The sequence below is a fragment of the Haemaphysalis longicornis genome, unplaced genomic scaffold (genome assembly GCF_048455015.1).
Source record: "Haemaphysalis longicornis isolate Haplotype H1 unplaced genomic scaffold, Haemaphysalis longicornis Haplotype H1 scaffold_6, whole genome shotgun sequence".
Taxonomy (NCBI): Eukaryota; Metazoa; Arthropoda; class Arachnida; order Ixodida; family Ixodidae; genus Haemaphysalis; species Haemaphysalis longicornis.
Window position 1 is genome coordinate 52,909,993 of NW_027526407.1, and position 12,291 is coordinate 52,922,283.

The window sequence follows — 12,291 nt, forward strand, 5'->3', positions numbered from 1 at the left end:
CTTGAAATAATTTGGATTCTTTGTTCTGCTAAGCGCCAGTCAATATTACTTAGCGTCTGTTATAGGTCGCCGAATAGCTGTCCTTACTTTCCTATCAACCTTAACGACGTATTAGACGAAGTTACAAATAAGTATCCCAATGCCCCCCTACTTCTGTTCGGTGATTTTAATTTTCCGAGTATTAATTGGCTTAACCAAGCCACGCCGTCACAAGACCAAGGTGAAGCAGGGGCTTTCCTGGACGTTTGTTTAAACTTTAACCTTTCACAAATGGTAACTGCGCCAACCAGCGTAATTCAAGAGTGCGAAAATATTTTGTACTTGATACTATACCAGTCATCCTGAGCACATGCTCTCGATTACTTATCTCCCCAAAAACCAGTCACCACAAGGTTATGAATGCCGACTGTGCATTTACAACTACAATTCGTCAAATCACTCATAAAACCATTCGGCGTTGCAAGGTAAATTATGCAGCAATAAATTAGGAGCTTAACGTATTCTTATCTGGTTGGGAAACAAATTTCTATTCCATGTCTATCGAAAGAAACTGGATACTGTTTAATGGCACGGTCAATAAATTGGCTGACAAATTTATTCCGAAATCCCATTTCCGCGCAAATTGCCGAAATACATGGTTCACTAAAACTTAAAAGATTAGAAAACAAGCAAAAAAGTGTGTTTCGGTTGTCAAACAGACAAGGATACCCGCAAAACTGGCAAAAATACTACGCAGCCGAAAAAGCATATTTATGTGCAGTACAAGACGCAAAGAATTGTTTTTCAACATTGACCTACCAAACATGCCACCAACCATAAAAAAATTTGGTAGGTTTTTAACCACCCCGCATCCACCCAGTTACTCTTACCATGTAAATCGGGTCACGTAATGACTGCTAGTGAATGAGCTAACATGTTCAACTTTGTTTTCTCATTGGTAAGTACCAAAGCAGGTGACGTATCATTCACAGCACAACCCACTGGTAAAGAATTTGCTGTCACCCGTATCGTTTGCTGCTAATGGAATTTTGTGCTTAATCGACAAGTTAGAACTTTCCTCCTCATCCGACATTGATGAAATCAACTCTAATTTCCTAAAGAATACAAAATATCTTTGAGCATCTTTCCTATGCTTGCTGTTCTCAGAGTCACCTTTAATAGAACACCTACCAGAGGACTGGGAGAACGGGAAGGTCGCTCCAATTCTCAAGTCAGGTAACAAAAATTCGCCATTAAACTATCATCTCATATGTCTAACCAGCGGGCCCTGTAAAACCATGGAACACGTCATCTACACGCATACCATAAACTTTCTTGATTGAAACAGCTTTTTTCAACCCGCGCACCACGAGCTCCCCAGAGATTTCTCTTCTGAAACGCAACTGGGCTTAATTGTGCATGACATGCATGCTAACCTGGACTGTAACTTACGTGCGTGTGCGTGGGTGCGTGCGTGCGTACGTGCGTGCGTGTGTGTGTGCGCGCGCGCGCGCGTGTGCGCGCTTCACTGTATGGGTGCGCTACACTGTACACTGTGTGTATGGTGCTACACTGTACCTCGTGATTCCCTGCACTTCGCATACAGTATCCATACTTCATTATTTCCTCTGTGTGGTGCCCTTTACTTCTAGCGTACCACCAAAGAAGGGCTAGTGGTGTTTGTGGGCGCTCCCAAATAAAGAAATAAATAAATAAACTGATGCCGTATTCTGAGATTTTGCCAAAGCGTTTGACAAAATATCCCATTATCAACTGTTATTAAAATTCTCAGTTAAATCTTCACCCTAACCTCTTATATTGGATTAAAGAATTCCTTACCAACCGCTCCCTGTGTGTTAATATCACCAACCTTACTTCTGTTATTTATTTTTTATTTTTATTTATTTATTTAGTTATTATTTATTTATTTATTTATTTATTTATTTATTATTTATTTATTTATTTATTTATTTATTTATTTATTTACAGGTTACTGCTTGCCTGGATGCCAGGCTTTGAGCAGGTGTGGGCGATACAACAGAGAGAGAAAAAAGGGATACTATAGAAGCATAAAAATACACTTCTATGGGTACAACACTTTGAACCAGAAAAAAAACTGTACTAGTACAATCAGTAGCATCACAAACCACGCAAAAAGAATACATCTTGCTGAACTCAACAAGGCACGAAGAAATGATGGTTCATCAGGGCATTGCACAACATCGGTAGATAACACATTCCACTCATGGCACGTACGGGGAAAAAAGAAATTTTACGTGGGGAGCACCTCAGGACCGCACAATGTCCGTCCGCGTCCGTGCGCATAGCATTCACAATCGCAAAACATCACACAGGCACCGGCAGGATTCGAGCCTGCGTCTGGTAGACCAGACAGAATTAGTGTCGGTCCCATAGGGCTACGACCGTGAGTTCGCACACGAGAGGCAAACGGCTTACTCCCTCGCCTATAACGGTGCGGAGTACCTTTGGACCTTCCAGTGTCCATCCCCATATATCCGCGCGCGCACCACCATCAGGCGAAAATCAAGCGAAATTTATTTTTTCAGCTGTGAGTTTCAGTTTCATTTAGGAAATAATCAAGGTTCAATTCACGGCTCAAATCGAATGACGGTCAGGGCGCAAATCGGATGTCACTCCGGGCGCAACATGGATGTCATTTCGAGTCCCCGTACTCATAAACTAGAATAAACTAGAATAGGCATCGCCCATTTGGGACCCTCAACAATCTCATCATCCACATGCCATCGAATAGCTTCGAAACCGGGCCGCTAGATTTATTCCCTGTTCATACTCTTCCACTGTCAGCATATCAGGGATCGCTTGCACGAACACACATGCTTATTGGCAGTCTTATTCACCGTCTAGTCTTTTTCACGGACCTGAATAAGTCCGCGAATAAGATTTGCACTAGTTCGCTTGCTCGAAAGCACTCAGACCAGGCTACAGAGTGGTCTTATCGAAGACTATATGTCAGCGGGTACCTAGACGAGCACGAGGGAGACCGCTATGGAAAATCGGGGAATATGCCACAAAACTGTTTGTTGCCGTCGCCGGCGTTGGGCAAGCGTTTATTACGAACCATGATTCGATAAATTCAAGAAATGCTGACCATCATGCGGTGAATTTGGGCCTTTCCACAAACATGTTGCAATGATCCGCCATCCTTGGTAGGCCAACTCACGCCACCGGGCCGCGTATTCCCAAACCATATCCCGTAGGGGCCCAGGCCGACCACACCCCCTAAGCAGCGACGCAGCCAAGAATGTTAAAATTTTTTTTTTATCCTCCTTGGACGCAGCACCGTGACTTCACTTCCTATATGTGCGCGACTTCACGCGAGGTAGATTTTTTTTCCCTCCCCTTGTTTCGGCTGCTTTGCGGGCGGCCGATGGTTTCGCTCCGTGGGCGGGGCTGGCCTGCAAAGCTGGGGAAGCTGACGCACATGTGGTAGAAGTTAACATTTTGTACCTGATCCCCTGATCTCTCCGCGCTCTTCTTGCGCGCCTCCAAGTTGATGCTGACCTCTGATCGTGTTCCTAGATAAGCGCTCGGCTCGGTGCTCGAAGTGCGCGCGCGCGGATGGACGCTTTCACGTACATGTGACAATTATACACGTTCCGGAAAGCAAACACTCTCATAAAAATGAAGACAAAAATTTGTTTGATCTGTTGTGATCGCGCTGCTTCGCGGCGGCAGATGGTTTCGCTCCGAGCGCAAGCCTGGCGTACGCGCTGGGAAGATGAAGCTCGCTCTCCGCGCTTTCATGCGCGCCGTCAGTCGCTCGTCTCCCATGCTGTTCCTAGTTAAGCTAGCGCTCGGCGCGTTGCTCAAAGTGCGCGCGCGGATGGATGCTTTTGCACGTACATATGTAGTTATTGTGTACGTTCCGGAAAGCAAGCACGCCCAATAAAGTGAAGGCAAAAATATATATATATTTTTTTGGTCTTGGGTGCTTCTTTGGACTCCCTACCGAAGCGCAGAACGTTTGCTCTCGTTCGGTCCAAAGAACACGCGTACGTCGGTCGCTCGTCTGCTGCGAACATCAGCGAGCGTGTTATTCGCCATACTCGTCTGTGCCTCTCACTCGCGCAGAACTGGCCATCACGAGGTGCGTTCTCATAATTGTGTGCGCCACGCGTGTCTCCCGCACATTCACGCGATGGTCGCGAAGCTTATAACTTCTGCTTCATGGATAAGCACGAGCAGCCGCTCGAGGTCGTCAGAAATGACCTCGCGTACAAATCATGGGTCTGTGTTCCGCTCTAACCTGCCTGACGAACTAGCAGTCAACGCCTTCATGGGCACGTAGAGCGGGTGCACCAACAATACTTGGATTGTCCAAAAGGTCCAGAAACGGGGCGAAAGGTATGTTTTTCGATACGAAGCGTTGTAGTACGGGAGGCGGCGTTTTGCAACTTGTGTTGTAGTATTTATATTTTTATTCTTGTTATTTCTTGTTTATACATTTCTATACTTTTTTGCGTGTATGTGGCTTACAGTTGAAGCGCGAGCTATGACGCAAGGCGCGCGAATTAAAAGGCCAGACACTACAGAAATCTATGTATGTGGTAGCTAAAAATGCATCGCAGGAAACAGACACAAACTGCTCATCTATACCCATAAGTGGATCTCGAAAAGTGAGATTTTTTGCCGCTCTTTGGACTCCCAGATCACTATCCCAAAAATAGTGCGCCTAGGAGATAACTTTTTTTTATTTAGTTTCATCTCTGCTGTGACTACCGTGACTTCAAGCTCACGCGCAACTACTCATCAGTCCAAGCGAAAATAATATACGTATTTGAGTGAACGAAACACTTTATTAAATGAGAGGCCATGGGGCCCTGGGGGGAGCAAGGATGTGGGGAAAAGGGGAAGGTCACAACTCGCACAATGAACACAGTTGCAGTCTTGGGGTCCTAATCGCAAAATGAACACATTAAAATCAGTCAGCGGCAGCAAAACTCACAGTTCACACTTATATGTACAGTTCACACTGCAGACAATGCGGTTCACACTGAAAACAGTGCCCGCTGCAGACAGTTCACATTGTAGACCGAACGGGGAAAACGGCCAGGCTGCTACACCAATTTGTAGAGTCCGTTTTCAAGGGCGTACTCGGTAATTGCTTCTAGTGCGCTGGGATCGTCACGGACCCGACTAACATGTTCCTGTTCTGTCGCAGGGGCGGGACCTAGATTTAAAAGCTGGTGGCGATTACGGTCGGATAATGGACAGAGCCAAATTAAGTTGTAACGATTTGGTATGCCTTCCCGACTACAGGGGGGGCATCAGCGCCATTCGGATCCTGCTGGAGCTGTCTATTTATAAATAACGTATCTTATGCAGCAAAATCTGTGTGTTCATGAAGCACAAACTGTTAAAAATAACTAATCGACATTGGCAACCGTGTGAGTGGTAGCACGCATGATTACTAATATCAAACTGCACCCTGATGGCTTCAGTGATGAGACGGTTGTCAATAGCCCTGTACAGAAGATATATATCAAACTCCTTGAGTACTTCAGAAGCTGTACAATCCAGCTATTACTTAGCCCTTGGTTGGTATAAATTTTCGATATTGTTTCCCTAAATTGTTATGAACAGCAGTGCAAATTATGCAGCATTCATGACCGAGTGTAAAACGTGTACGTTTGAGATGGTGTAATTCTTATCAACGTATCACCCTTGCAAGAACGATTCACACCTTCCGTAGCTGTTAACAAAATGTCAATGTTTTAGTGACACTGTTCCTCATAAAGAATTAATGCAATGAAGTTCATGTTGACGAAATTCAATGTAATAGTGCTTATGAAAGTGCCAAAATGTAGCAGCTCATGCAGCTGTAATATTTCGCAAGGGTAGGACAGTTTCTAAATATAGTCATGGGTAATTGGCTGCCTTTCTTGTAATCCTTACCTGCAGCACCGAGTCGTGTTTTGAGGTGTGTATATAGTGAAAGAGCACCCAACTCAATTGTATACCCTTCTGTGTGTTGTAGAATGAGCTTTCAATTAGGGTGTTTGCTTTCTGGAACGTGTATAATTGCCACATGTACGTGAAAGCGTCCATCCGCGTGCGCGCACTTAGAGCACCGAGCCGTGCGCTTATCTAGGAACACCATCAGAGGTCAGTACCGAGCCCAGCGCCTATCTACGAACACGATCAGAGGTCAGCGTCAACTTGCAGGCGCGCAAGAAGACATAGGAGAGATCAGGGGCTCAGGTACAAAAGGTTAACTTCTACCACATGTTCGTCAGCTTCCCCAGCGCCGCAGGCCAGCCCCGCCCACGGAGCGAAACCATCGCCCGCCCGCCAAGCAGCCGAAACGAGGGGAGAGGGAAAAAAGAAAAAATCCACCACGCGTGAAGTCGCGCACATAGAGGAAGTGACTTCACGGTGCTGCGTCCAAGGAGGTTAAAAAAATTGCATTTTTTTAACCTCATTCTCTGCGTCACTGCTTAGGGGGTGTGGTCGGGCTGGGCCTCTACGGGATATGGTTTGGGAATACGCCGCCGGGCCCCGCTCGCCCGGCCGCGTAAGCGAAGTCATAAACAAAGATCGTCTGCTGTGAAGCGTTGGCCCGAGAAACCCACTGTGTTGACGCGAAAAGCAGCGACGTTGTCTCACGTTGTCGCAACACGAGTCGTGTTTTTCGCTTCGCCGTGAAAGACAATTGCGAATTGGCTTCGGGTTCATCGTCGTAGACTCAGATGCAACGAGCACTCCAGCGGCTCACACCATCTGGAACGGCGACACGATCGCAATAACCCGCTGTCTAGCCGACAGCTCGCTTAGCGAGTGCTGCAGCTGTAAAAAATCGCGCTGTAGAATATAGCCGAATGCTGATGTCATGCATTCTGCTTTTCCGCGCAACAGATCCCAGTTGCTCAAGCAGAGTGCGCAATCAAAGTACAAACCCAAACAATTAAGCTTCGTAACCGCCACTTTCGAAGGGACTGATGGAAAGACGCTTCTCCTTGAAAACGCGATTTTATTTAACGCTCTCGGGCGTTAAATCAGTAGTATAACTCTATGGGCGGAGGTATTGCAGGCTGCTAGCATTTTGCTGTTGTGTATAATTTTGTTGTCACATTTCAGTTCTATTGTGAACGCCAATTCGAGATTTCTGAGTTATTGGGTAAGATTTTATAAAACAATACATTTGTTCCGTCCTTTCCGTGCGGCCTTTTCGTAGCTACTGTGACGACAGCTGGCATAGCAGACGATCACACATTCACACCGCGCGCTTGGCCGCCCGATGTCTGCTCGGGACTAATATCGGGTCGCAGACTATCATTCCTGTCCATCCTTGTTTGACGTGACGGAGAAAAAAAGCCGCGCTACCCGGGAAACACAAGCACACGCCCATAGCGCACAGCTAAATTGGAAAACGGTGGTTGGCTGCAGCCATCGGTGCCACCTCAAAGTAGGTACGCCTTGCGACTTCCGGCGCCGGCTCCATACCGGCGCCGGCTCCATACCCTTTCCACCCTCTCTCCCGACGGCGTTTCCAACGGCGTCGATCTCCTCCGAACAGGCATTTATTTGTTCTAAGCAGACGGTCGAACGGCCGCCGCTCGGTATCGTTCACCACTTCTATGGCTACTGCACTCGTTCTTCACGGTATGGAGGTCAATCTTTGTGACGAAATGACCGACCACGTCAGCATAAGACTGTGAATAAGACTGCTCGGAGCAGGCTTAATCACACTCTTATTGCGTTTTTATTTAGAGTCTTATTCGCTGTCTTATAAGTTTCCAGAAATCGTCTTATAGCCTAGGGAACATAAGACCACGAATAAGACTGCCAATAATATTAGACTGCGAATAAGACTGTCTTACTTGGCTTCGAGCAAGCGGGCCCTGGTTTAACGCATCTAGCACTTCCCCGTCGTACTTCCGCGCTTTCTTTGTTCCACAATATTTTTCACAGTCCCTTGCATGCCCCACCTTATATAATTCCCGCAACGCGCATATGTCACCGCACGAGCCATTCGCTTCAAGTTGCTCGGCCACATACACGGACCTCTAATTTTTCTGCCTCGTTTTTTCCTCGTACAGCACAAGATTGCAACGGCCTTCCCAGCGAAATCGCAACCATTACCTGCTCATTATCTTTCATAGAAAACGTCAATAAGTTTTTTCTCTGTTAAATCCTTCGATTCTAAGTTTGTTACTTTTGTTACCCACCCCTTAAAGACGCCCTGGGGGTCTTTAAGGAAATAAAATTAAATGAATGAAATGAAATTACACCCAATGAAATGTTGTTTTTCTTTGTTTTTGACAAGATGTAAGGGTGTTATTATAGACAATAAGGATGCAAATCATTTTACAGTATTTCTTTTGCTAGGGTACACTGGTGGGAGTGATAGACAGCAAAAAAAACAATCCTAATGGTGTAAATCATTTCACAGTGTAGAGCAGTCCCACATAAAGGATATCCTGTCATTAATTACGCCGCAACGTGGACATTCCAGCCGCGAAAGCACTGCGACCCTACATTGCAAAATATTTTACACCCTTAAGGCTGTGGGTCACCGTCTATAACTAAGGCTCTTACATGCTAGCACAAAAATAAAGAACACCCTGTAGGGTGCTTTCTCGTTTATAACACCCCTACACCCAGCAAAACCACAAAAATACACCATTTTAAAAGCTGTTTTATAGTTAACTACCCAATTTTGAAGGTGCTTTTTTTTCGGTTACCCTGTAAAATGATTTAAATACTTTTCGTCTATAACTAACACCTTTGCACACTATAAAAACAAGAAACACATTTGAAAGTGTGTAATTAACCATAAAACACCATTTAAAAGGGTGTATTATTTTGTTTTTGCTATGGTGTAAGGGTGTTACAAACAACAAAACATTCTTAAAGGGTATTTTTCTTTGTTTTTCTGCTAGGTGTTAAGACAGATATAGACCGTGATTTGCACATTTACCCGCCGCAGTGGCTCAGTGGCTAAGGCATTGCGCCGCTGTCCACGTGGTCGCGGGTTCGATTCCCGGCCGCGGCGGCCGCTTTTCTGATGGAGGCGAAAAGCGCAAACGCCCGTGTATATGAGATTTCGGGGGGCGTTAATGATCCCCAGGTGGTCAAAATTAATCCGGAGCCCTCCACTATGGCGCGCCTCATCACCTGCGTTGCGTCGGCGCGTTAATTAAACCATACAATCAATCAATCAATTATTTGCACATCTACACCATTAAGGGTGTAAATTATGACGATGATGATGATGTTTGCTTAATTTTAATAGCCCAAGGCCAACAGCGCAAAGAGCGCCAAAGACAAATTTATTTGACAAAGGGTGTAAAGACAAAACAAAGAAAGGAGAAGCACAAGAGGTGTAAATCGTTTTACACTGCGTGGGGTAAAAAGTCCTTCAGAGCAGGGGCATATCCAGAGGAGGGGGGGGGGGGCGGAAGTGTTTCGGTATCAGGACACCCCCAAAAATTTTCTGAGCGCCGCATCCCTCCCTACCCTTTCCTTTCGCCCCTTTTTCCGCCTCTGCTATTTACATGCCGAATCTATGCACCATATGTGCAAACAAAAATAAGGAGGGTGGCGGTTTATTCACACCGAAAAATGACCAAACTTTTCTTGGAACTCTAGTATCTCTTTTTTGTTTTTTAACGGGAGAGTATAACACCCCCGAAAAATATTTCTGGCTACACCTCTTCTTTAGGGTGGAAGCCAATTTTGCGGTTAGAGTGGTCGTCGGCGGCTTTGCTGGAGCGGGAACACAGCCGCAAAAGGTGTGTGCGAGATGAATGTGTTTCTTCTGAATTCTTCTCTGACAAAGTTTACCCGGTATAATCACCCAGTTGATGCATGGTGTAATCGGAGTCGTAGGAATCGTCATCGTTGCGTTCGTCGGAGTAGTCATCGTTGGAGTCGTTGGACTCGTCATCGTTGGAGTCGCCATCGTAGGAGTAGTCATCGTCGTCATCGTTGGATTCGTTGGAGTCGTCATCGGGCCAGGAGTCGTCATTGCGGGAGGAGTCATCACCAAGAGGGTATTCGGACGAGGATCTGAAAAATTGAATCAGGAAACAAAGGCTTAAACAATCATGCAGGTTGAGGCCTCACCGAACACACGCACCAACTAGAGATCTACTGCGCACATTCTTTGAGCATGAAATTCTAGTATACACCTACCAGAAAGAGTATTTCTCAAACTGGTTGAGATATATTCCCCGCGCAAAGCCACTACACTACGGTTGCTGCATCATGTTCGTAGCTGACGAATAGGTAAATAATAAAGGAGTAGGTATATGTCTGCTTGCACTAAAGAATGGAGAGCCCAACATATTGTGCTCTTGTAAAACCACCGTTAATATACGATGATATCTAACACAGCCGTGATTACATACAAGGCAGGTTTCAGATAGAGTTAGAAGCGAACCATTCGGTATCAGATCAGGGGCTTTATTTAGAGAGAAGTTTGCCAGCCACGTAATTGAATACCAGCCAGCTGTGGTTAGATATTCACATTTACTCCTGCAGGTGATGAGCTTCAGCCCTGAATGCCTCATTCTTGTAGCACCCACTCCGCAAGCTACCCTTGCGGGTGGTGTACCGCTACCCCATACCGCTAGCATCACCAACCTACACGTTTGGACATAACGTTGGACAATGGTGAGCAGGCAAACATAATTTATTTGCTACCACCAAAGCGTTTAATAAAGTAAATCATTCATGCTAAGCTGTCAAAAAACTAAAGCCAGTTCCACCCAGCGGGCAATCGGATGAAACAGCGGAGCTGGGGTTCTCCTGTGTCGCTTACGACGTCAACCAGCGCTCGCCCGAGAACAGCAGCGCCGTCGACGCGCAAACTATGGGGTTCGCGCGAAGTAATCGGCAGCTAAACGTCAGCGGCTACAGGCTTGCTCCCCCCTAGCGGGAGGGGGAAAAACCCGCCCTGCGAGACCACTGCGCATTGTGTCGGTGGGCCTGAGAACCCCGATTTCTGCTAGGACTCCGGCGGGTCTGCGAACTTGCTTGTACCAATGCGTGACGCAAGGCCTTGAGCAGACGGATGAAAAGGCTCAACCTACCTTACCTCCGCAGTTAAAAGCACGTTCTGTTGAGCAGTACCGAAGTGGATAAAGTTACTACTAAACGATATTTTCAGTGTCACGAATGTTTTTTGGCTATCCAAGTTCTTATCGGATTTATTTCTTCATACATATTTTCGTCACGATATAATTTTGCCTTTTACTACATTCATGATTTGTAATTCATTTTCCAAATGCATGAATTGGCATTCGATGTTTTTTTCTGATGATGTCAAAATAGTGCCAATAGACACGATGTACAGTGCCTTACTATAGTATAGCAAGCGGTGTTTGCAATCGGGAACAGGTGTACGAGATTGGATTGGATTGGCGTAAACTTTATTCGTGTTTCCAGATCGGTGTTTTTGCGCGCCGTGACAGCGTGGTCCTAGAGGTTAGCCGTTACTCGGTCCGAGTCATCCGCTCGCTGTTGCCGCCTCGCGATTCTCGTGCCTTTCGAGCGTCCTCAGGACCTGCTGGGCGGCCAGGAGTTGATGTTCGCGGTCGTATAGCTCTTCGCGGCTGCTTCCAGCCGCGGCGCGGTGGTTCTCGATGCCGCTTCCTCCGGTTGTTTTGAGCAGTCCCACAGGATATGACCGGTACTGGTCGGCCGTCTCCCTACGGCAGACCTTGCACCTGTCGGTCGGGTACGCTTCTGTATACATTCGACGCATCAAGGGTGGGTAGCGATCCGGTCTGTAGCAGTCTTAGAAGTACCGCCTCCGCCCGGCTCAGCCCCGGTTGCGGGGGTGGAAGAGCTCTTTGAGCCAGCGGTAGGCCCTCGTGATCTCTCCCTAGTCCGTCATGCGGTCTTTGGCTCCTAACCACGCGGGATGGTCGGTCGCGGGGTCGCGGTTTGTTAGACCTCGTGCCGCCACGTGTGCCGTCTCGTTGTGCTTTGCGTTTGTCGCCGACGCACACTCTCCCGCATACGCCAGGAACCACTTGATCCTCACTGTTTTTTCTTGCAGTTCGACTCCACGCAGCACGCACGCGGCCTCTTCACAGATGCGTCCTTTGGCGTAGTTGTGCACCGCCGTTCTCGAATCACTCAGCACCGTGCGGCAGTCGGTTCCGGCGATGTCCAGGGCGACGGCGACCTCCTCCGCGTGCTTAGCCTTGGTGCATCTGACGCTCGCCGCCGTCCGCACGGCACCCGTGGAGGCTTCGATGACAGCAGCGGTGAAAGTCTCGCGCTGATATTCGGCCGCTTCCACGTACCGCGCGTGTCCGT

General features: G+C 47.1%; 1 protein-coding gene across 1 annotated transcript in view; it reads right to left on the reverse strand.

Moving 5' to 3' along the window:
- Positions 1 to 9,702: 9,702 nt before the first annotated feature.
- LOC144142676 (uncharacterized) overlaps positions 9,703 to 12,291 on the reverse strand; it is a 35,935-nt gene continuing 33,346 nt past the window's right edge. The window contains exon 5 of the mRNA XM_077674334.1: positions 9,703 to 10,032. Within this exon, the coding sequence (XP_077530460.1) occupies positions 9,804 to 10,032 (229 nt within the window). The 3' untranslated portion in view covers positions 9,703 to 9,803. The remainder of the gene's footprint in view (positions 10,033 to 12,291) is intronic.